At 43.9% G+C, this 25,548-nt stretch overlaps 2 protein-coding genes across 5 annotated transcripts in view; one reads left to right on the top strand and one right to left on the bottom strand.

Annotated features, from left to right (window-relative positions):
• LOC133116334 (disco-interacting protein 2 homolog A-like) overlaps positions 1-14,807 on the top strand; it is a 92,240-nt gene extending 77,433 nt beyond the window's left edge. For 2 of the 4 annotated variants that reach the window (XM_061225776.1, XM_061225774.1), the window contains 16 exons: positions 2,343-2,544; positions 2,916-3,025; positions 3,992-4,072; positions 4,284-4,407; positions 4,622-4,743; positions 4,900-5,011; positions 5,374-5,483; positions 5,770-5,900; positions 6,344-6,512; positions 6,976-7,146; positions 10,189-10,250; positions 10,397-10,454; positions 10,717-10,791; positions 10,906-11,080; positions 11,810-11,933; positions 12,757-14,807. In XM_061225776.1, coding sequence (XP_061081760.1) covers positions 2,343-2,544; positions 2,916-3,025; positions 3,992-4,072; positions 4,284-4,407; positions 4,622-4,743; positions 4,900-5,011; positions 5,374-5,483; positions 5,770-5,900; positions 6,344-6,512; positions 6,976-7,146; positions 10,189-10,250; positions 10,397-10,454; positions 10,717-10,791; positions 10,906-11,080; positions 11,810-11,933; positions 12,757-13,009 — 2,079 coding nt within the window. In that variant the 3' untranslated portion in view covers positions 13,010-14,807. Of the gene's footprint in view, positions 1-2,342; positions 2,545-2,915; positions 3,026-3,991; positions 4,073-4,283; positions 4,408-4,621; positions 4,744-4,899; positions 5,012-5,373; positions 5,484-5,769; positions 5,901-6,343; positions 6,513-6,975; positions 7,147-7,843; positions 7,874-10,188; positions 10,251-10,396; positions 10,455-10,716; positions 10,792-10,905; positions 11,081-11,809; positions 11,934-12,756 lie in introns of all 4 variants that reach the window. The other 2 variants (XM_061225773.1, XM_061225775.1) reach the window with 2 other exon arrangements.
• A 517-nt stretch (positions 14,808-15,324) lies between these two features.
• On the bottom strand, positions 15,325-23,933 carry LOC133116284 (sacsin-like). Its single transcript, XM_061225724.1, has one exon. The coding sequence runs from the start codon at positions 23,931-23,933 to the stop codon at positions 16,134-16,136; it is 7,800 nt and encodes a 2,599-aa protein (XP_061081708.1). The 3' UTR covers positions 15,325-16,133.
• Positions 23,934-25,548: the final 1,615 nt, after the last annotated feature.

The raw sequence follows: 25,548 nt of genomic DNA, 5'->3' as shown, positions 1-25,548 counted from the left end.
CACAGACACACAACTGCGACTCACACGCTAACAGACACGGTCCTACAGTACAGACACACAACTGCGACTCACATGCTAACAGACGCGGTCCTACAGTACAGACACACAACTGCGACTCACACGCAAACAGACACGGTCCTACAGTACAGACACACAACTGCAACTCACACACTAACAGACACGGTCCTACATACATACACAGACACACAACTGCGACTCACACGCTAACAGACACGGTCCTACAGTACAGACACACAACTGCGACTCACATGCTAACAGACGCGGTCCTACAGTACAGACACACAACTGCGACTCACACGCAAACAGACACGGTCCTACAGTACAGACACACAACTGCAACTCACACACTAACAGACACGGTCCTACATACATACACAGACACACAACTGCGACTCACATGCTAACAGACACGGTCCTACGTACATACACAGACACACAACTGCGACTCACATGCTAACAGACACAGTCCTACAGTACAGACACACAACTGTGACTCACACAGTAACAGACATGGTCCTACAGTACAGACACACAACTGCGACTCACACACTAACAGACACGGTCCTACGTACATACACAGACACACAACTGCGACTCACACTCTAACAGACACGGTCCTACGTACATACACAGACACACAACTGCACCCTGGATATAGACAGAGTCACTTGCATACAAATTAACACTCACTCACTCTCATATATATATATATATATATATATATATATCAGTGGAGGCTCCTCCATAGAGGTGGAGGAGGCCTGGCCTCCCCAATAATTTGAGAGAAGAGAGAGATTTAAAAAAAACAATAAATATATTTATTTTATTTATTTTAACAAAAAACATATTTTTTATTTTTTATATTCATATTATTTTAGTTTTGTTCATAAATCTAAATTTTCCCATGGCTAAAACCCAATATTGCAATTGTAAAGCAACAGGCCAGATTTCCCTATCAGTTTGTATTAAGGGAGGCCAGGCCTCCCCTAGGAAATTCGCTTTTCATAGAAGTCAATGTAATGCATTTTTTTTCATGCCAATATGTGATTGGCCAGATCACTGAAAATGGGTGGGCAACGGAGGCCTGGCCTCACCATGCATTGCGTCCAGGGCTGAAAGATTGACATTTTGTTCGTCCAATCACATGCTACTGGTTCATTTGGAATCAACTGTCCTTTCCTTTCCTATTCAACACAGAAGCCATTTTGAGAATTCGCTAGTCACTTCAGTCAAACAAACACTCGCCATAGTGGCTACGAGTGTCCCATCAACTTGTGCTTTTCAGGAAATTTAGACAACACCCCTGGCTATCATCCCTGGAGTTTATAGCTCATTTGGCCAAACACTTTTGCTTAAAACTACCTCGGAAGTCGGCGAGATTCTGGTGCTATTTGAGATCTTGGGCTGGAGATATACAGATTCCAGATACTAGGGAGTGAGAATGACATTCAATAGGTCATGTTAGACACCATTTGGGATTTATTGAACAGTTTTATTTTTAATGTAGTCCATTTCGTTTTATTACAAGTCAATTGAATAATCTTCCATATCAAATTACTGAATTGTTGCTCTGTGAGGAAATTCACTCTAAATACGAATAGAGTGCTGCCCTCTAGTGGATAACGTTAACGTTAGATAAAGCCAACTGGAACCATATTTTTACATATTTTATATTAAATATATTGAATAAAACTACATATGATAAAGAAAGTGTTATCTTATCTTTTTTATATGCTAAACTTGATTAAATTGGTGATTACATGTTGAAGCTGTAGAAGAATGAAAAATGTAAGCTAAACAAAATTGTTTTTAACTACATAATTAAAATTCCTGCCTTTTACACATGTTCACTTGGCATTTATATTACATCCAAATGTCATTTCTCAGCTTAATTATCAGGCAGGCTCATAGACTTACAGCAATGTCATTTCTTCAGGAAGGCACAAGGCTAAGCTCTGCACAATGAATTTCATCAGCCAGAACTTTCTGACTGTAGCTTACACTCCAAATAGTATGCCTTTGGCCAGCACAAAGACAGATAAGAGAACAGGGAACATTCCATCGCGAGTGAAGTGAGCAAGCGGAAAAAAATGGCCTCCTCAATTCTGGAAGTCACCAGCCTCCACTGATATATATATATATATATATATATATATATATATATATATATATATATATATATATATATATATATATATATATATATATATATACACACACACCACACTTTCTACAGAGACCAAGACTGCAGAAACAGGTCCGTTGCATGACTGGTGCACATTTGGGCCTGTCTCAGCCTCTCTCTCCCCCCTGTCCTGCAGGCCATCGACAGCATCCACCAGGTGGGGGTGTACTGCTTGGCCCTGGTCCCTGCCAACACACTGCCCAAGGCCCCTCTGGGCGGCATTCACATCTCTGAGACCAAGCAGCGCTTCCTGGAGGGGGCGCTGCACCCCTGCAACGTGCTCATGTGCCCCCACACCTGCGTCACCAACCTGCCCAAGCCCCGGCAGAAACAGCCAGGTACACTGGGCTCACTACAGGGCTCTCCCACTCCTGACCTGCCTCAAATACACAACGGTTTTGGATTCAAATACTTTTCTACACTTTACTGAGCTTGTCTGGTGAATTGGAACCTATGAGATGCTTGTTCCGGTCCTCTTGGTTGGCTTAATTCCACTAGGCAACATCAATTGAGCACATAAAAGTATTTGAATCCAATTTACTTATTTGTCCCAGGTTTGTCCGATCCACCCGTGTGGGGAAAAACAAGCTAGGACCTTTTCGCACTGCCTGTACGTGTGCCGTGTGCCGTGTGCCGTGTGCCGTGTGCCGTGTGCTGTGTTTGGCCTGGCTGAGCTCTGTATCACTCATTTGAGAGTCTTGTGTGACAGAGGTGGGCCCTGCTTCAATGATAGTGGGGAACCTGGTGGCTGGGAAGAGAATCGCTCAGGCTTGTGGGAGAGACGTGACGCAACTGGAGGACAATGACCAGGCACGTAAGGTACAACTCATCCCATTTCACTCACTCACCCAGGGGAGAGGCACCTACAGTAAGGTACAAACTCATCCCATTTCACTCACTCACCCAGGGGAGAGGCACATACAGTAAGGTACAACTCATCCCATTTCACTCACTCACCCAGGGGAGAGGCACATACAGTAAGGTACAAACTCATCCATTGGTGGTTTGATTGGTTCAGTCATTAAATCAAGTCTGTGTTCCTGATTACAATAAAAATGCATCTGGCAAGTGGGTCCCAAGGACTGGAGTTGAGAAGCAGTGCTTTAGCTGATACTCTTGTTCAGAGATTACGTTTTTATGTACAATCCATTTATACGGCTAAAGGTTTAGTGTGGTAGCACATTAACCTGACACCACGTGTATGAGGTTAATGTACAGACCGTCGTCCATATTCAGTGATCCGTGTAGGAATTGCAGCACCTTTTTATAAAGAGTACCCCCACTTTAGGGGTTCAGAAGTAGTTTGATAATTGGCTGCTCTGCTGTTTCTTGACCAGCTATTTTGTCGCATTATTAATTCAAGACAGCACAACGCGAATAAAATATGGTACAGTAACTGCTAATGGTATAATGGAAAATGATGTAATGGAAGGATTAAAGATTGTTATCAGTTTCTGGGAAAGGGATGGACAAAGAGCTTTTGTGGTCCTGTTCTTTGTATGATATTCTTTATTTCGCCTTTTTGTGCATTGTGAAAGTTTTTTCAATTTCAAATTCAATGCGCTGGAGTACAGAGCCAAAACTACAAAAAAAAAGCTTCACTGTTAAAATACTTACAAACTGAATTCACATTGAAATAACATTAAAAACATAATGAAACCATAACATTACTGTGTATCACAGCGTCCATAGAAAGCAATCATCCTCACCAGTCAGTCATTTCCATCCGTGCAGTATTTGTTAGTTGATGTTAGCCAATGTTTTAACTTGCGGTCTTCTTCACAGTTCCTGTACATGCAGGATGTTCTGCAGTGGAGGGCGCAGGCAACCCCAGATCATCCTCTTTTTCTGCTGCTGAATGCCAAGGTACCAGCTTATGAGAGCCAGCATGCCTTCTTTAGAACGAGGGCCACTGTTTTTCAATTGCACCCTTATACATTTGCCTGGGATGAAAAGAACTACTCAAATTGAAAATGGCTGACGCGATTGGAGGCAGTTTGTTGCCGGTTTAAGCAGGCGTTTGGGTGTTCCGCACGGACCCTGTTGAGAACCCTGCCGTTTCTGTCCATGTGTCCAGGGCACTGTGGCCAGCACCGCCTCCTGCCTGCAGCTGCACAAGCGGGCGGAGCGTGCCGCCGTGGCGCTGATGGAGAGGGCGAGGCTGAACACGGGGGACCACGTGGCTCTGCTGTACCCCCCAGGTGAGTGAGCATGCCCAGTCACACATGATCCCATGTGGGGGCATACTGCTGCAGCCTTATTTTATTTATTTAATTTATTTATCTGTCTAGGACCTATGCAAATGCAGCTCAAATAGTGTATGTTACCGGGGCAAGAAGTTCATTACCCTGCTGCTTTCATTCACGTTGAATCTGCCATCCTGCAGCTGTTTAATTCTCGCTTGCTCTTCCCCAGGTATCGACCTGATCGCCACCTTCTACGGGTGCCTGTATGCAGGCTGCGTGCCAGTCACCGTCAGACCCCCCCACTCGCAGAATCTGGCAACCACCCTGCCCACCGTCAAGATGATTGTTGAGGTATACTGGCGCCCTTGTGAGGACTGTTGTCAGATTGCATTCACGTTTATGCATGAGATGTCTGGGTTGGCCTGAAAGAAAGAACGTGGAGGAATGGGAGGAATTTGTGCAATTGTTCTTCTGTTTGGTTTGTGCCTGCACGCATGTGTGAGACAGGTCAGCAAGTCCGTTTGCATCCTGACCACTCAAGCAATAATGAAGCTGCTCAAATCCAAAGAGGCCGCAGCCGCCGTTGATGTGAAGACGTGGCCGATGGTGCTAGACACAGGTGGACACACACACACACACACACATACACAACCCCACATACACACACACACAAACATACACACGCACGTACACACACACACACACACAGACACACACACGCACACATACACAACCCCACATACACGCACACACAAACATACACGCACATACACACACACACAGAGACACATATACACGCACACATACACAACCCCACATACACACACACACACAAACATACACGCACATACACACACACACACACACATGGACACATACACACCTACACACACACGCACACACATGCACACATGGATATGCAGACACACACACCCCAGTATCAGTATGCACGTGTGTAACTTGTAAATGGGAACATTTCAGATGACCTCCCGAGGAAGAAGGCTCCTCAGATCTACAAGCCTCCCACTCCTGAGATGCTGGCCTACCTGGACTTCAGTGTGTCCACCACTGGAATCCTAGCAGGAGTGAAGGTACCTGCATGGAGCACTGGCTAGAGAGTAGTCAACTGGCCTGGGGCTGCTGTTAATCAATCAGTCAGTCAGTCAGTCAGTCAATCAATCAACCACTAAAATAAAATAAATACTTCAAAACGTATTTACCCGCACATCTGTGAAAATTAGTGAATCTTTATGAACATCTGATGAGTCGGCACATTTTTGATTTCGGGGCAGGTAGCAGTTGGGGGCAGGTTGCTTCGGGTTGTAGATCTGCCTCTGGTTGTCTGATCTTATGTTGCCCTCTTCCTTCCCCCGCCAGATGTCCCACGCTGCCACCAGTGCCTTGTGCCGCTCCATTAAGCTGCAATGTGAGCTGTACCCCTCCCGCCAGATCGCCATCTGCCTGGACCCCTACTGCGGCCTGGGGTTTGCCCTCTGGTGTCTGTGCAGGTAGGCCGCTGTCCCAGGACCTGGGGTCCTGTGGTAACCAAAGCCTCTTTTAAAGACATCTTTCTTGAAGGCCTCCTGATTCCAGCATCAGTACTGTGTTGGTCCAGACTGTGATGTTTGGCATTGAGGTCTAATCAATCCATAGCAGGACAAGGCACAAAACGCTCATGTGATCCTGAGATCACATGCAAGTTAATGACTTGAAGAATTTACGGATTGTCGCTCAACTTGTCGTTCCAGCTGTAGAAACTCAACTTGTATCAAATCATCTGATCTCATGCAGTCCTGCAGTCCTAAGATGCTCATTAGGAATGACATTGTGGCATAGATTCTCACATTTCCTGTTTGCCCATTTGCAGAAGAGGTGTTTCAGGTTCATATGTCGGCCATGTTGGGCGAGACCTCCTTCCTGACGCCCCGTGCTCTATCCCATGTGTCTGCAGCGTGTACTCAGGTCACCAGTCCATCCTGGTCCCCCCCCTGGAGCTGGAGAGCAACGTGTCCCTGTGGCTGACGGCGGTCAGCCAGTACAAGGTGCGCGTCACCTTCTGCTCCTACTCCGTCATGGAGATGTGCACCCGAGGGCTGGGCCCACAGACCGAGGCGCTCCGGGTAAGGCCCGGACAGGGCGGTCTTTCTCTCCCGTACGTCGCCCTCATGGCTGAATTATTGTGCCCAGTGTTGCAGTGGTGACACCTTAAGGCCAGGGCTGCCCACCCTGTTCCTGGAGATCTCGCAACCTCCTCAACCCTAATTTGACACACCCGATTCTACTAATGAGCAGCTCAACAAGTTCTCTGGCGGTTGAATAAGATGTGGTTTGTTTGAGGCGGGCTGAGTCCCTACCGGACGGTCGATCTCCTGGAACGGGGTTGGGTGCCCCTGCCTGAGACTATTGTACGTGTATTGTTGGAGTGTCTTCATACTTAACGGATTAGATGAACCGATGAACACGGTAGTTGATGATAGCTAGCCTTTTCAGCGACGGAAGACGGCTAGAACGGCTTCGGCTTCCCGGCCTTCCCAGCAGCCCCGGCTGGAGAGATAAAGCAGGTTTTTCTCCCCGGCTGCGCAGATGCGGAACGTGAACCTGTCGTGCGTGCGCACCTGCATGGTGGTGGCGGAGGAGCGGCCCCGCATCGCCCTCACTCAGTCCTTCTCCAAGATCTTCAAGGACCTGGGCCTCTCCGCCCGAGCCGTCAGCACCACCTTCGGGTGCCGGGTCAACGTGGCCGTCTGCCTGCAGGTGAGGGAGGGGGGGGGGGCTGGAGGAAGGACTCGGGGGAACGTCCCGAGTGGATGTTGAGGGTGAGGGGTTGTAGGGATGGGGATGAATGGGTAACTCATATTTACAGGTGACATTTCCTTTTGGGAGCCTGTCAGTTGTTTCCAGTGGCATCCTGGTTCATGTATAGAAGACTGGTTTTTCATGTCAGTCCTGCATTCAGGAATTACAGAAAACCTTGTCGGTGAATTCGAACCTTTTTGAATAATACTGAAATTGGACATTGGTAAATTTTGCATTGCTGCATTGGTATGTTGTATTAAGTTCATACCAGTACTTTTGCAGCATCAACAAATGGCTCAACAAAAGAATAAATAACTTGCACCGGATTAAATGACTTGGGTTTTATTGTAGTTTTCACAATTTAAAGTTGCATCCTTTGGCAGTTGATTAGTTTCACTCGTTTCCTTGAGAGAGGGAATAAAGTCAGAGCTTCTCTTTCACAAAAATTCTTCACTTTCCTTCTGCCTTCTGTCTTCTTTCTCTTCTTTCTTGTCACGTCTTTCTTATTCTGTTTTTCCCCTCTACTCCCTCTTTTTTCCCCCATGTCTGTAATTCTCTGTGTTTGACCCTGTCTGTGTGTCTCTCCCTCTGTACTGACCCTCCCCCCCTCCACCCCTCCACCCCACTCCACCCCTGGCCTGTGTCCCCTCGTCAGGCCAACAGGCTGGGGAAGCTGGCTGAGCAGGTAACCATGGTGGCTGTGTGATGCCTGGGAGTGACTGATGAGCAGGGAGGAGTAGAGAAGGGATTGCTGGGGCTTCTGATGGCGGCGGGGCCAATGTTAGTCTTATGTGGGCGGGGTGGTATGTTCTGTGTCTGTGTGTGTGTGCGTGCACTGTTTATGAGTGTATGCACTTCCACATTGCTTACTTAGTAGCATACAAGTTGCAACGTTAACAGAATTGCTTTTATTAATTTGCAGTGTTAATGTCATTTTATTAACCCATGTTATGACTCATTTCCCTCCTGTCCTCAGTTTGCCGTGGGGCTGACTCAAATGACTAATCAGGGTGTCGGTCACAGTTCTGTGTGCTGGATATGCGCAGTCACAATGTGTAAAATTTGTATATTTTTAGATGTTGTTTATATGGGGTGAAATGCTTCATATTTGAAACATAATTATAGAGTATTCTGTAAATTCGTGGCCTCGCTGTAAATCTTGTTGCATACTCTGCGTAGCTCATGCCAAAGAAGCCTGACACAGTACATCAGCTCTTTTGAGCAGAGTCCGGGTTCGTTGGCATGAGCTGGGCTGACCATGCAGCAGGCTTAACACTCGAAAGGCCAGAGTTTTATTTTTACTTCTTGTCCTGCATTACAGTACTGGATTTCCACTCCACAGCAACTTAATTTCAGAAAGATTATGAAACCTAAATGTTTCATAATAAACCTAAACCTAAAAAGCAAGACTATTTTCTTGAAATAAAGGACATGACTGAATCAATTTCACCACTTTTATTTTGTACATTTGTTTATTAATTTTGTTATACAGTACTGTGCAAAAGTCTAAGGCACCTGTATAACATTCTGTACAGATAAGATTCTTTCAAAAATAATTCAATGAAAGGTCCTAAATAAACGTACTATACATTTTACATTACATTTGAGTAATTTAGCAGAATAGTTAAAAACTAAATCAAATCAATATTTTTTGTGACTACACTTAGGCCTTAAAACTGCATCACTTTTCTGAGATAGCCAACGCTGTCCTGCAGTTCTATAAGACAATCAGCAGGGAGGTTGTTCCAAGCATGTTGGAGAACTTGCCACAGTTCTTCTGCAGACTTTGGTTGGCTCCTTGCTTCTAAATACAAAAATGTCTCTGTAAAATGAAATCTTTTGGAAAATGAATATTTAGAAATCTCAAATGCGTTCTTTTACACAAATTTAAAAAAATAATGATAATAAAGGGTGCCTACGATTTCTGCACAGTACTGTATAGGCTCAGGGAGAAGCTTATTGCAGGCACACTGAGAAAAGCGAAGACAAAAGACAAAATGGAAAAGCTTCTCCCTTCCCCTTACTCATCAGTTCCACAGAGAGCACACAGCTTTGCCAGCTTGTGTGAGCAAGAATCGCAGATTGTTTACATTCGACACAGCTGTAATGTAGTCTATTCGGTTTACTCAGTCGTGGTTTCCGTGAATAACTGAATGTCGGGGGCATTATCTCCATTACATTACATTATTGGCATTTTGCAGATGCTCTTATCCAGAGTGACGTACAGTTGATTAGACTAAGCAGGAGACAATCCTCCCGTGGAGCAATGCAGGGTTAAGGGCCTTGCTCAAGGGCCTAACGGCTGTGCGGCTACACTGGGATTCGAACCCCAAACCTTGCCTGTCCTAGTAATTTACCTTAACCACTACGCTACATAACTCGATGGAGTTATAAACCATATAATTTCCATTACTACAACATCCACATGTTATGCAGCCCCACCCTAAAGTCGTAATCACCTTCATCATTGATTATATGTGGAAATTAGTCTGCTGAATAGCGTGTTGAATGAGAGGGCACATTCACACCTGGTTACTCGCGCCTGCTACCTATCACCTATTGTCTGATGAGGTTTTTCGTGAAGAAAGGGGCACAAACTGCCTGTATTTCCTTATTTTTCTTACTTCTTACTATGAGGGCTAATTAGAGTGCGAGCACGTCGTATCTGAGTGTGTGGACTGAGTTTTAAGTGTGAGAAAAGCGAGCGAGCAAGGGGAATTCTGCTCTCAATGTAATTTCTTTCACTCTCAGACTTTTGGCAGAAGTGTGTGGTCATAGACATGCATGTTGAAGTAGCGGGCTGCAGGCTGCTTGTGGGTAGGGGCTTGGTAACACAGCACACGCGAAGCCGACATTGGAACGCGTTGACGTTTCCCATCGCACCTGTGGCTTCATGGGAAATCTGTTAGCCTGCTTCATTTGGGATTCGAACCACAGCAGGAATCATGGCGCTTGCTTGACGCCCTGACTGACGCCAGTCCTCTTTGTGTCTCTGTCCAGGGTACTGCTGGTCCTGACCCCACCACCGTCTATGTGGACATGAGAGCACTGCGGCATGACAGGTGCGTTTCCCGCCATTAATGGATTTTTTTTTTTTAAGTTAATGGAAAAAGAAACCTGCTCTTTGGCTATTCATCCCAGCTGTGGCTTAGCACAGGAGCTGAGGTGGTGGCGCTGACAGATGGTGGGGTTTGTCTCTGTGTTCCAGGGTACGTCTAGTGGAGAGAGGGTCACCTCATAGCCTCCCGCTAATGGAATCTGGAAAGGTAAACTATAATAGACACCTATAATAGACACACAATATCTTGTGCCTGTTGCATTTTTAAAACACTATACAAATTAGGACTCAACCCTGAAGCCGTCCCCTAAAAGTAACCCCACTCAGATCTGGGTGAAATACGTAATTGTTTCTGATTCAAATACTTTTGTGTGCTTTACGGAGCATATCTGCGGCTTGGAAACCGAAATACTCTCAAACCCTGCCACCTGGTCTTCATCTTAAGCTGCATTTGTATGGTTGTCTTTCAGATCTTGCCAGGGGTGAAGGTGATTATAGCAAACACGGAGACTAAAGGGCCCCTGGGAGATTCGCACCTGGGCGAGGTGAGTCACTGCAGGCCACGCAGGGCTGTGTTTTGGGGAAAGTGGCCCATGAGGCGTGCCGTTGGTTGCGGGCATGTATCTGAGGCTAATAAGGTGGTGTTTCCTTGCTGGCAGGTCTGGGTGAGCAGCCCCCACAATGCAACGGGGTACTACACCGTGTACGGAGAGGAGGCGCTGCACGCCGACCACTTCAGCACGAAGCTGAGCTTCGGGGACACGCAGACGGTGTGGGCGCGCACCGGGTACCTCGGCTTCCTGCGTCGCACAGAGCTCACCGACGCCTGCGGAGGTGAGGCAGGACCCGCCATAACCCTGGCAGTCCGAGGGTTAACTACCGTGACATTCAACCATTTCAACCAGTCAAAATGACAGCGAGACTATTGTTTTGAGCCCCTGTTTAAAACTCCTAATAAATTGTCAGAACTTGGGTTTTGGGTGAAGCCACTTCATATAGAGCTTGGCACTGAAAGAGTTCATTAGCACAACCGACTGAAGAGTGTTGGGCTGTGCTTCTGATGGAGGCAGGAGCAGCCCACAGATACGTGAGTGTGACTGTAGAACACTTAGCAGGTCTGTTTCAGGCCCCTCAGCATTACAAATTCAGGAAACCTCTTTACACCAGGAGACCTCTTAACACTAGGAGACCTCTTTACACTGAGATGCTATTCTGGAGGGGATGGGCAACCATTCAGATGAGCAGACAGACACCGACAGACAGACAGACAGACAGACAGACAGACAGACACCGACACCGACAGACAGCCACAGACAGACAGACCCACACAGACAGACAGACCCACACAGACAGGCAGACACAGACAGACAGACAGACAGACAGACCCACACAGACAGACACATACAGACAAGCAGACACAGACAGACAGACAGACAGACAGACAGGCAGGCACAGACAGACAGACAGACCCACACAGACAGACAGACAGACAGGCGGACACAGACAGACGCTGGAGTCTGTACTGTGCAGGAATATCAGAGCAGTATGTGCATGTATTCTCAGAGCGCCATGATGCGCTGTATGTGGTGGGCTCCCTGGACGAGACTCTTGAGCTGAGAGGCATGCGCTACCACCCCATCGACATCGAGACGTCCGTCATCCGCTCGCACAAGAGCATCGCAGAGTGGTGAGACTCAGTGCCGCTTCCTCACACACACGGAATAGGGAAGGACCTTTTCCACTCGTACAGTAAAACAGCATACAGCACCTCTCAATAAAAAGGAGGCTTTTCACCTTTGTGTGTGGAACTGCTCCATTTTAGATGAAATGCTCGACGACAGCATGTGGAAATGCATTAAGTTAAAATTGTGCACTGATTAACAAGAGCAATGAAGCCATTTAGGAGATCAATGTTCTCATGCTCTAATATATAGTTGTATATGTATCCACACATGTACATGCTTTATGTGGGGCTGGGGCACAAATGGAAATATAGCAGTTACGCAGGTAAATGCTTGGAAAGATTGACACATCCTTTCATTCCACACATTGTTGTATTAATTGATCCTGATTGATTGATGGTTTATATAGTTCTTGCTTAATGAATCCCCTGGTGCACTCTGCTCCTTCCTGCTCTTATAATGCAGGGATGGGCAACTCCAGTCCTGGAAGGTCGGTGTGTATGCAGGATTTTGCTGCCACCAGTTACCCTGGCTCAATCAGCTAATTAGCCATATGCACCATGGCCGATTCACTCCTAAATTAGTCCATAATAAAAATGTAAAAAAGCTTCAAGTAAAGAAAATGTATCAGCTGCAGTTTATGTCATGGAATGTGGCTATAAGTTACAGATCTTCTAAATTATTTTGGCTGATAAAATAATTTAGATCAGAAGTTGGTCTGAAATCCAGAAACGTTATAATGTATGCATACTTTGTTTTCGTCTTTTTAACCCGTACATTTTTAGCCGTTTAACCCATGGGTCTCTCCCCTTTCCTGCCCCCACTCAGCGCGGTGTTCACCTGGACCAACCTGCTGGTGGTGGCGGTGGAGCTGTGTGGCTCGGAGCAGGAGGCCCTGGACCTGGTGGCCCTGGTGACCAGCGTGGTGCTGGAGGAGCACTACCTGATCGTGGGCGTGGTGGTGGTGGTGGACCCCGGGGTCATCCCCATCAACTCCCGCGGGGAGAAGCAGCGCATGCACCTGCGCGACGGCTTCCTGGCCGACCAGCTGGACCCCATCTACGTGGCCTACAACATGTGAGCTCTCTGGGGCGTGCCGCAGAGACGGGGAGGGGAGAGGGACTCTCGCACCTCGGACCGGTGGGGACGGTAGCCAGATCTCTTCGGCCGCTCCGCTTTGCCATGCTCCGGGCCTTTGAGGGGGTCATACCACACGTTTGCTTTTGTTGCGAGTCACTCATAGAATGCTCATCTGCAAACCACATAGAAACCCATGTCGTACCTGTACTTATGGGAGGGGGCCTCCTGTATATTTCTCTCACACCTATATGGCTGTATTGCCCCAAAGCCCAGTGTCCTGACACAGAAACCCCCCCCCCCCCCCCCCCCCCCCTCCCTCCCCTCCCCGCTGTGCTGTGTTTGGAGGAGTGGGTGGAGGGCGGGGCGTTTGGGGCAAAGGGGCGTGTGAACCATCATTGTGCCTCATTTCACTTGGTTGGGTGTTGTTCTTCTCTCATTCTCATGTATGTCCTATGGTTTAGACAAAAATTGGAATGTCTGATTTAACAAATGTGTGCTTGTTAAGTATATTTTTACTTTATTTAAAAAACATAACATTCCTGTCTGCATTTTTGTACAAAACCGTTTATTCACAAAAACAAGACACAAGATGTATGCAAATTAATTGTTAGATGTGTGAAATTAATTTATTTTATATTGACTGACCTTACTGTGGTTTTAAAAGAACAAAATGCAAAAACGTTTTTTACATTGTTTCATCTCTTTGAGTTGCTTCGATTGACAGCACCTTACTGCATTTTTCTGCAGTATCTAATTAAATCCATTAAGCATTGGTTGTTTTCACAAACCTTGTTTCTGCAAAGTTTGTTCAGCAGGTTCCTCAGGTTCCTCAGGTGTTTTTCAAGAGGAGGCTTGACAGTTGATTCTTGGTGTAGTACACACCAGTCAGAACATGACTGTGCTGTGACTGACTTTTTGCTGGTCAGTACAAGTTTTCTTGCCCATTTCAGGGCATAGTTTCTTCATCTTAAAATGATTTTTACTTGTGATTAATTACATCTTCAAATTATCCATCTGACAATTGCATCACAACTCTACTAATTTGAGAGAGCAGAGAATTAAATTAAATGAGTAAAGATCATTATTGAATTCATGCAAAATTTAAATTGTGAGAGGGGTGTGATTTTGTTTTGAGAAAATCCAAACCAGCTTTACACTAGTTCCTCTAAAATATTATGGTTTTGTTATTACTTTCAAAATCATTGTCTTCACAGAAATGTATCTTTCAGCCAACATTATAACATGGCTTGGGAATTCTGCATAAATAACAATGATTCAGTTGACTGGAGGAACTGACTGTCTGATCGGCACCTTAATCTCTCTGAATCTCCACTCTCTGTCTGAATCTCTAGCTACAAGTGTTGAGTTGTGAACCAGAGGGACAAAGCTTTGCATACTGTATTCAACCTATGAAGTGAGTGAACCTGATGTGAAGACCCTCTCTGAAGATTGTTTCCTCTAAAGCCTGTGCTGTACCCAAGCTTGTGAGCTTGGAAATGGGCATCGAGCCTACTGTATTTATGTACAGATCTTGTGTAAGTTATTTTTGGAATTCCACAATTTTTGGGAATTCCACAACTGGTTGTAGCAGCAATCCCATGGAGCAGAAGAGACTGAATTTGCACAGAATGGACCAGACTAACCATACAAGTGTTATAGTTTTGTTTTATAACCAGACAAGAAAGCATACATGATAAATAATATGCCTTGTACTATTTTGTATTGGTGGGAGGGGGGAGGATGTTGAGATGGGTTGATTTTAGAGAAAATAAAACACATTAAAATATTTTTAAAATTAACTGGAGCCGTTGTTATTCTTTTCAGTTTCTTAATCACATCTCCCCCCCCCCCAACATCATTTTCCAAGTGACGTTTTTCCATGCAAAGCAGGACTATTTTCCACCAGAACCATGTCAGGGTGTGAATTAAACAATCAGAAATGTGTCACTCCATTATACTATTCCATATCTATACTACATTTATATTCCTATATAGATAATATTGAAAAGATTACCCTCTTGACATGTTACGATTTGATATTCTGCACACATTATGATTGTAATTTTGAAGCATTACATTGCTTCATGTCATTATGACTGTTAAATGTCTCTGTACCTTAAAAAAACTGGTTCACAATCAGTAGATGAGAGGTATTGCTTAGAAAATATTTGTCACCAAAATCCTCTATTTTTTATTTCTCTGAAAACCTTCCTGAATTTTCCCAAATTTTACACCCAATAATATGCGCACATGGACCAACAGTACGCAAAGAATAAGTAATGTTTCATGATGCAATATGCAATAAAAATGAAGCACTTTCAGGTTTTTTCTATTTTATTGATTAATTAAAGGCATAAGATAATCTTTAAACAAATACATGAATGTTTCTCAATTTTAGTGAACTACTAGCAAACAAACCATTGTTCTCAATTTTCATTTTCATTCACAAACATCAATACCATCAATAACCCAAGATAATTGTCAATTTCAAAAATAACTGGTGCTGAATACAGTCAAATATGTAGGGTACAGTATATAAAGTGTAAAGTGTATAAAAAAAGAAAATGACATAAAAATATTTCTTGAAACATAATAGCAAACAAACTGTTTTGTCTCTTATTTCAATGATCTCTTGATCTCTCCCAATTTTAATTTTGTATTTCTGGGAACACAGCACTCCTTGGTTTGATGGCATGTTCCCTCACTCCATAACAACTGCACAGACATACTCAGATAATGGATTCCTGAAGCCAACTTATTCTTCCATTTCAAAGTTATTGAGAAAATTCATGAAAGGAAACCGATGCACTCCTGGGGTGCCCTGGGTCTGGCAATCTATATTGTTGAGTCTGTATTTGCAATGTTACGGATTCTATTTGCCTCTCACGTTTTGTCTGCATCTTCCATCACTAGTTCCTGAAGAACTGGGAGTGACTTTGCTTTCAGAGCATTTTCTAGAAGGGCACTGATTTCTTTGGTTGAACCTTTCCCAGTATTAAAGATCAGTCTTTTGGTCATGTCTTCATTGTGTTTTAAATAGAATGTGCAACCCTCTTGTTCCCACTTCACATAAAGCTGTGTTTCTTCTGTCACAACTGTTTTTCTCATATTTACATAACCTGAATTCATTCATGAATGTAGGAATCTATTTTAGTTAAGATCTCAGATGACAAGTCCAGCACCTCTGTTAAATTCCAAGAGTTGAATTGGTCATTGGGAATACCCGGTGAAGTATGGTAGTTTGGATACTGGGTTTTCTTGGCATCCACGCCCAGCTGCTTCAACGTGTACACCATGTTAGGCAAAGTGTTCAGTTTGGGACTGACTCGCGACAGTTTCCGGGCAAGGCTGGTAATGGTTTGGTCGGTGGGATGATGCCCAGTGTTCTTGTACTCTGCTCCAAAAAGGGATTTCTCCACAGCTTGGTGTACTTTGAATAAACACCACTCTGTGGATGTTCCCCCAGCATCATTGTAGGCTGCAGTGAGGTCACACTTTGCCTGCCTCTGCCAACGCCGAGCTTCCTCTGGGTTTGGTCTTCTACCCTCATGGAATGTCCAGAAGTTGTGTTCTCTGGAAGAATAGCGTTGGCTAAATCCCTCCCGTCCCCTCCGATGCCGAGAGGCTTCCTGGTCCCACTCCCGGAAGAAGTCTCTGAAGGCTGAACTCCATTGAGAGTCTCCTTGACCAGGTCTGGAATGGTTGTGTCCCCCCCTTCCCCCCCTTTCTAGTTCCTCAATCTTCTTTTGCAAATATTTGCAGGCTTCAGTGGCAAGGTCAAGGCAATCTGGGTTTTTGTCTGGATGCCACCTGAGATACAGACGTCGGATACCTTTACGCCTCTCCTCCTCTGGCAGTGTCCAGATCTCCTGAAGGAATTTGTCAATTTCACTTTGCACCTCCTCCATGGACTGTGGTAGGACAGGTGGTGGGTCAGACTGCCCTGAACCCTGTGACGGAACAAGAGACATGCAGCTCCCACCAGTTGAGGAAGACCTTTTTCCCCTTTTGAACTGATACAGATCAAGAGCGCTTACTTCAATTATCTCTTGTTCCCCAATTTTAATTTTGTATTTCTGGGAACACGGCCCTCCTTGGTTTGATGGCATGTTCACCCGCTCCATAACAACTGCATAGACATACTCAGATGATGGATTCCTGAACCCAACGTATTCTTCCATTTCAAAGTTATTGAGAAAATTCATGTCAAGGACATCGATCCACTCCTCAGGAATGAGAGTCCCGGGGTCTGGCAATCTACTTTGTCCATAGTCTGTATTTGCAATGTTACGGATTTTATTTTTCTCTAATAATCTCTGTACATCTTCCATGTTTTCACACATCAGCAGTTCCTCAAGAACTGAGAGTGACTTTACATTCAGAGAATTTTTTAAAAGGGCATTGATTTCATTGGCTAGACCTTTCGCAACATTCATCATTACTTTTGGGCTCATGCTATCACTGTGTTTTAGATAAAATGTGCAACTCTCTTGTTCCCACTTCACATAAATCTGTGTTTCATCTGTTGTGTTGTCCAATGGCTCTTGATGCAGAAGAATGATTGTTTCAAGGTACTCACAGCAGATTAACTTCATTCTTTGGAAGTTCTGGCACATGGCATCAACATCACTTTGAGATAAGGAACCACAGCTCTGTTCCCTTAGGAGGCAGACAAGGCCATGTTTAAAGGAGCCAGAAGTCAATCGGTTCTTGAACCAACCACTGAATTCACAGCATTCCCCATATTCACAAGGATGCATGCTGGATTCCACTAAAGCCTGGGTAGTAACTTCAGACAACATTTTTGGACGAACACTGTTGGGTAACCGCTGTAGCAGTTTCTGAAATGCATAGGCATCATGCCAATGAATTTGAACCTCGGGTTTCTGAACTCTTCCAAGCAGTTTTAGTTTCTTTTCTACAGAATTCTCAAACCTGCTAACCGAGAAATAAGTGTCATTAAAATAAAGACAACTTGATTCATACAATCTTCCATCTCTTGCTGGAAGATAAAGTGGCTGAGCAATCTCCAGTGAGTTTTCTTTTCCAGTCTCGATAAGGTGGAAAAGCTGTTGAACAGTCCATCTGCATGTTTCTTTCTGGTTTGGATTCATTTCTTTTTTGCCGATGCAGTCCCGATAAATATCCTGGAGAATAGTGCTGTACTGCTGGGTAGATGCTCTATCTCTGACACCTATCTTCTTAAAGAATTCTTCATATTTAACAAGATCTGGAGGTAGTTTGAATAAATAGGGTCTGAACTTGGTGTGATTATGAAGTATCATAACTGTTTGTTTGGGCTTTACAAGTTCAGCATCTTTTTCAACCAGTACCACAGGGAGATCAATCAGAGGTTGGGCATTGAAATTCACAGCCTGGAGAAATCCATAGGACTGACGAAAAACTTTAGCTCTGGTGTTAACGTTTTCAGTGGTACTGCATGCAGCTTGGCAGATGTTCATCAGGTTTCCAGTTACATGCTGCGGGTAAGGCTCATCAAGTGCTCCTGCCTCCTTTAAAATATTTATTTGCTTCGAAACACATTTTCCTGAAGGCAATATTGGCACTGAGGTCCAAATCAGAAATTGGTTGAGTGGGTCTTTCTCAATGAGAGAACCTTTAATTGCCACAAATTCCCTCTTTCCAGCAAAAGGCTGGTGATACTCACAGAGGTCTTGCTGAATTTCAAGTGGAACAACAAATTTTATGGTCGATATTCTTTTCAAAATATCTGAGTTTGTGTTGTCCCTATTTAAAAGGCTTTCAAATAAACATTCAGATTTTTGTTTCAGCCTCTCCAGGGACATATTCCCTTTGGTGTCAGATTCAATTTTGTGTGCAAACTCAATCATTTCATCATCTGACACAACATGTTTTAGTCCTAGTTCCTTCAACAGTTCAACAGTCCTGAAAATTGTCTGTTCACATCCAATGATTTTCCAAAACTCTTCTGGAACAAACCGCTCTTTTGGGAGCATGACCTGATAAAGCTTTTGCTTATCATCATAGAAGTATGAGGCCATCTGAAGATTCCCAAAGACATCCCGGATGAATCGGACACATTTCATTGTGGAGATAATTGTATCTTTGTAATCATCAAAGTCTGGATATCGTCTTATTTCCAGAAGCATCAGGAATGCATTGAGAATCAGGGTATCATTGAATGTGCACACAGAGGGTAGGATGAACTTTACATAGTACCCTAGATCATCCAGGACTGTGATGTCTAATTTTTTTGACAGCGATGAATTCACAGTACTGTTTTCGAGGAAAAGTGTGTTCTTGTCAATGGTGTACAAATCTGGAAAGCTTTGTTTTAAGTGTGTATTCAAGATGAACACATTCCTATGTCCATCAATACGTTGCCGCCTCCCTTGTATAGTTTCAAACAGTGGAAGTGACCTGAGCTTTCTTTTGTAGTCTTGAGTATTTTGACTAGAGCATAGTCCTGCTTGCAAGAAGTGTAGAAGATGATCCAAGTCTGTATCAGCAATCCGTTCAAACAGAGTCTGCTGTGACAGACAGAGTTGATCTAGAACAGCACTGCTGTCATTTGGATCTAACAGTTCTGGAGTAACATGCTGTGAAAGCTCAACATCTGAGAAAACATGTGAGTCTAAAGTCATGAATCCAAGTTTGCACAGTATTTCATGCACCACTGATTTTGAAATGGAGACAACATTGCAAAGTGTCCCCATTGTTTTCAGAAAACGTTTGCCATTCTGACTTGAGCATATTACTGGAACAACTGGAGAATCACAAAACAGTTCCTTGATGTCAAGAAAGGCCTGGTTGTCCTCACTGTCTTTCACCTCAGCTGATTTAATTTGATCCTTAAAGAAATCCCAAAGCTGCTGGAGCCATGTGCTCACAATCGTTCCTGGAACATACAGCTTGCATTCCGGATCAACTTTACAGTTCTGAAGGAGGCCCTCAAGAATGGGTTTCAGATACATTGCTGAGGCAGGGATGGTCATTGCCTTGAGAAAGTTACCTTGCTGAAGAGCACCAATATGCATTCCATTGACTTCATAATCAGCAAAGTCTGCCTCGTGTCCTTGAAACAGTACACAGAATTTTGTAAAGAGCCTTGGGGAGTCAGTATGAAAATACCTCAGCATCTGATCTTGAGTAAGGAGAAGAGGCAGACCACACATGCCCTGATCAATGTCCTTCAAGCAGTAATTCAGAAGCTTTTTACATCTGCGTTTGTCTTTGATCAAAGTACGGCTAATAGGCAGGGGTAAATCATTTTCTGTCATTGCTGGATCATTCAACGGTTTCCTCTTCAGGAAGTTTATTACTGTCATTGGACTGACTGACCTTACTTTGACATGTGCTCTGTTGAAACTGGCATATATTTTAATCATTCGATATGAGAATGGGACTAGATTCATACCAATGTCTTCTAAGGTATTAACAAAGCTCTCTGAGAATGTGTCCATACCGAGATGCAGCAAAATGGAATTTGAACTGTCACTGTGGTTCAGAATGAAATGAGGTGCATCGGTTGGTTCTCCTTTGTTGACACTAGTCCAGGTGACAGTGTACATTTTTTTGGACTTCTGATTTGAACTGCTTAGAATGGGAATTACACAGAGATCCCTTTCATTGATTGACTTGAACACTGCATCGACCATTCCGTGCCACTCATGTCCGACGCGGTCTGTAACTTCAGGAAAAAAGCTTAGAAAAAAGTAATCCAAGCGTTGCTGCAGGCAATTTAGAGAAGACGTGATTTTCTTACCGGAGGCACACATGTTGTTTAAAAGGTCAGCATACAAGGGGGCAATGATGTCTAACTTCAGGGATTCATTCCAATTGGACTTACTGCTCTTACCATCTTCTTTCCACAGGTCCCTTCTGGAAGAGTCCACCTCAAAGTTTCCATTGATGTGCACTGGAAGTCCAGTGCTACTTGGTAAAGGGAGGGAACAGAAGACCCTACCAGTAAACGGCTGTAAAGTTTCTGATTTCAAACAAGCTGCCACAGCAGCCTGAGGAACTCTTCGGCTAGACTGCTCATCAGTGTTTTCATTCATGAAGCCAAACTGCTCTGCCACAATCCACTCACTGTGCTTTTTGATGGATGACGAAATATCCATTTTGTAGATGGTTTGCAGTGATTCAATTGGCCCACCTGAATCTAGTGACTTTTGAATATGATTTTGAAAATGAACTTTCTTCACATCACATTCTCTGGAGAGCTTTATCTCTGCTGAGATTGTGGTTTTGATCTGGCCATCAAGTGTCATTTCATGAAACTGTATTTTCCTAATGTGCCTCAAAAAGAGGATCAGTCCTTCAGGATCTTCCTTCAATGCACTTGAAAGTTCTTCTATATCCAAATCGTCTATTGTGTTTTTTGATATCTGTGACATTTCAGCCATTTTTTCTGTCCTTAGTGGTAACCTAAGCATAGTCCCTTCCTCAAGTTTGAAATTTGAGGGAAGGAATGTGTCATACACATCACTGAAAGAGTCTTTGAATTCCTTTTCTAGTGAATACATACAACCTGGTAATAGCTCGGTTCCATGTTGTATATATTGCAGATTTGGGTCAGATATGCAGAGCCATTTGCCTCCTGTCAGAATTGAAGGACAGTCAGTCAGATGGTAAACTGAGTTAAACCCCAGTCCATACTTTCCAGTTTTTCCTTGCACCCCATGTTTTCCACCTTCACCTAGTCGTTGAATTCCCTCCAGATCTGCATCTGAAAACACCTTGTTGTTGTACACACACAACGCTGGACCTTGCAGTGGATTCCATGTATCACCAAAGGTTTTTTTGGTGTTGTGCTTCCTTTTGTCCCAAACAAAGTGAATCTCTGTGGCCTGAGCATCATCAGCATTTTGTATGAGCTCTTTCAGAATATCCTTCTTCGATGGGTAAGCTTGTATGATGTTCTTAATCCGGACTGTCAGTTTCTCATGTTGTCCAAACTCTTTGACCATGGGTGAAAAGCCTGCAACACGGTGATTTTGCAGAGTGTTGTGTCTTGTTGTTTTAACCCCAAAGTGAAGTACAATACTCCGAGGAAGTAATTCATGACACAAAGTGACATCTTTTGAGACTGGCATCCAAGGGCTGTCATTGTAGCAGAGCTTGTGTGAGGGACATAACACACCATTTTGATCAGGCAAGAGACAGTCTTGTGGTTTATTATCTTCTGCTTCATACAATCTCTTTGCAATTCTGAGACTGAGGTTAAGATCACACTTGAAAAGTGGTATGCAGTGATATTTAGTACTCAATTCCTGAAGAACCCCCAATAACTGATCTGAAGTGAAATGCTCCTGAAGCCCAACACATTGCCAAAGGTTTCTGAATTTAGAGAAGACATCTGGAAGGCAGTAGAGGTATGGTTTAGCTTCAAAGTCTTCTGTCCTTGCCACAGATTTCACATTCACAAATTTGCCCTCAATTAGGACAAATGGAAATGATTGAGCCGTCTCAAAAATGACCCCTGACTGAGTCTGTTCCTTTGTCAATTCATCCAAGTAGCCATAGCATTCATAAGCAATGTTGGAATGCATATCTCCATCCAATGCATTTAAATGTAGCTGTGCATTCTCTAGCTGCTGAAGCACTGTCAGGACGGGTGGATTTTCAAGAACCCCCAATTTACAGAGGACTGGGACATGGTGTGATTCCAGAACAGCTTGGTCTACTGTAGTTTGCGTCATGTTTACCAGATATCGACAACTGGAACTGTACACTTCAGTGGGCTTTGCAAGTGGACTACCAGTACTTTTGTCATGCTCAGGGGTTTGTGGTGGACAGGCTGGAATGAAGGCAGTGTTTCTCAGTGAATTCCAATGAGGAGAAGTCTCATCATTTAAGTGTTCTCTTGTTAGATCCAAGATTCGCCGAACACGCTTGTATGCTTCCTTTGCATTTGTTTGCCAAATCCTGCTAATAGTTTCTGCTCTCTCTTTGATGTCCTCCAGTGAAAGAAAATCACTCAACATTCCAAGTTCTGACAACCGCTGGATTCGTTTTGGAGTGCAAAAATCCTCAGCTGTTCCTTCAAGAAAGCGTCCTTCTTCTGGATCATACAGACAGGCTACTTTTCCTGAAGGGTTCACAAGCCTCCTAATGAACTGAAGCTCTTCACAACCAATGGCTGGGATGCAAGGGTGGCTTTTCAGGAGGTCATCTATTGCTTTGTCATTCATGTCAATGGCATGCAGTACAAGAGCATCCCTGCTCCGAGGATCCATGGAACTCAGGTTGCTAAATACTATGTCTTTATAGAATTCAGCCCAGTCCAATGTCCTTGCCGCAACAATTTTGCTAAAGCCTGTCTGGCTGAAGTTATATCTCACCCAATCTGGAAGGGGAATAGCGAGGTAAGGTTTCCCTTGATTTGCCATGAACTCTTTCATTGCAATCTTTCCCACTTTCTTGTTCTGTTCTATATTTTGGTGTAAAAATCTGGCCTTCTCAATAGAGCACCAGCTTTTCCCATCACTGAAGAGTTCAGGAGCCTTGCCAGAAACATTGTGAGCAATGGCAGAGTAAAAAGCAACAGTGAGAGATTGAAAAGATGTGCTCACTTTCTTTTTGTCAGGCCAGAACATGTAGTAGTGGTACCCCTGGAGTTCTCCCTTTTTTGACATTTCCTTCAACACAGAAAGTGTGAAAATGTATGACCCTGTGACCGCATCTTGAAGCAAAGCCTTGTTCCATTCATGTTTCACTCCAGTATCCCAAAGGCCCTTCCTGTTAGACGTCACAGCAAAGAATCCATTGATATGAACTGGAAGACCAGACTGAATCGAGAGTGGGAGGAAACAGAACACCTGGCCAACTGAATCATGCTTTTCAGCTAACCAGTTTCCCCCTTTTGGATCTTTTTGAAGAGGCACGGCAATGCTTCCGACTGGCAAAGGAAACCTCTGTTTACTTTCTTTCTGGAACATGTCTAATGATGTTTGCATTCCAAAGCAGGAATTCACAAGCCAGTAGCTGACATCAGATACATTCTGGTAGTTTGTTGTCACTTCAATGATGTTTGCAGAGAGGCCGTCAGTGACATGTTCAAATTTTGCATCAATTTTCAACAAAACTTTTAAAGAATCACTCTGCCTTGTTTTCAGAGGAGTGTCATCTGGGACACGCATCGTGCACACAACTTTTCTGGTGACTGTGAAGAGAGTGTTTACTTGTTCAGCACATGGGGGAGTACTAGAATTTTCAGGTAGAATCTCAAGAGACACTTTGCTTATGTTTCTCAAAAACAGCATAATTTCCCCTGAATTATGAGTCAAATGTTGTTCAAAAGCACCAATATCATCTCCTTCAAAAACCTTGTCGCTGACCTCTGATGACAGAGCCTCTTTCTGTGTCCGGAAAGGCAATTTAATGAGTGTTCCCTTGAAGAATTTGTGAGCACTGTCTCTTGATAAATCACAGTCAAAGATCCCTTGATAGGGCTTGAACTGTCCAGGAAAGCTGTGAAAAAGACGTTCCTGGAATAAGTCGAGTTTGATCCCAGGACATGCTTTACTTTCTATATGCTTCTTCAGATGAGTCACATTTGGATCGAGTATCAGGAGATTCTTACCACTGAGGACAGAGGGAATATCCGTCACGTGATAAACAGAATTGAAACCAAGCCCAAACTTCCCAATTTTTTCTACTTTTGTTTCTTTGGAAGCAGATCCAACTTTGGTAATGTTTACCCAATCTTCTTCTGTGAAAAGTTTATCATTGTATGCCCAGAGACAAGGACCCTGGCAGAGAGACATATCTTGGTCTATAAGGCTGTTAGGGGGATTTTTGTGCTTTCTGAAATCGAGCATGAATTTACATGTGGTTGCGCGAGCATCTTCTGCATTCTGTATAAGCTCTTTGAAGAGGTCCTTTTCCTCATCATACTCTTTCAGTATGTTTTTGATCCTTAGGGTTATGGGTTCTGTCTGGCCACATTGCTCTATGCCAATGAATTCTGGGTTTAGGATTCGAGTGCTGAGGGAGGGAATTTTCAACCAGTCAACTGTAGCTCCTGGTATCTCTCCATGTATTACATAGAACTCCTCCTCGTCTTTCCTGAGGTCTTCCAAACCATCCCTGGAGATGTCACAAAACACAGTGGAAGATAATTTCTGCAGGTTAAATAGTCCATTTTCTACCATGACTGGTATGGGGAGATTGTCCTTAATGCTTTTCTGCCCTTTCCTCATCCAGTTCAGAATGGCAATGGCTACTTTCAGTTCAGACTGAGTTCCATAAGATGGCAATTTTCTGTCAATGTGATGTTTCATGCTATGCAGCATCCCCTCAATTTCTTCATCTGACACTGATGCTCTCACTCCAAACTCAGTTAGCAAGTCTCTGTACACCAGAAATTCTTCTGGTACCTTTTTGATATAGGAGCTAAGATCTAATCCTGGTGGAGAGTTCAATACTACATCACAAGGAGGCACAAATTGATTGTGAATCCAGAGCCAAGGTACATTTTTCTTATTCACTGTGCCTCTGAATTGAGCAATGTTATCTTGCATGAATTTGTAAATGCTGTGCAACTTCACTTTG

The sequence above is a fragment of the Conger conger genome, chromosome 17 (genome assembly GCF_963514075.1).
Source record: "Conger conger chromosome 17, fConCon1.1, whole genome shotgun sequence".
NCBI lineage: Eukaryota > Metazoa > Chordata > Actinopteri > Anguilliformes > Congridae > Conger > Conger conger.
The sequence above is the reverse complement of the archived record's forward strand: the minus strand, read 5'-3'. Positions and strand labels throughout refer to the sequence as shown.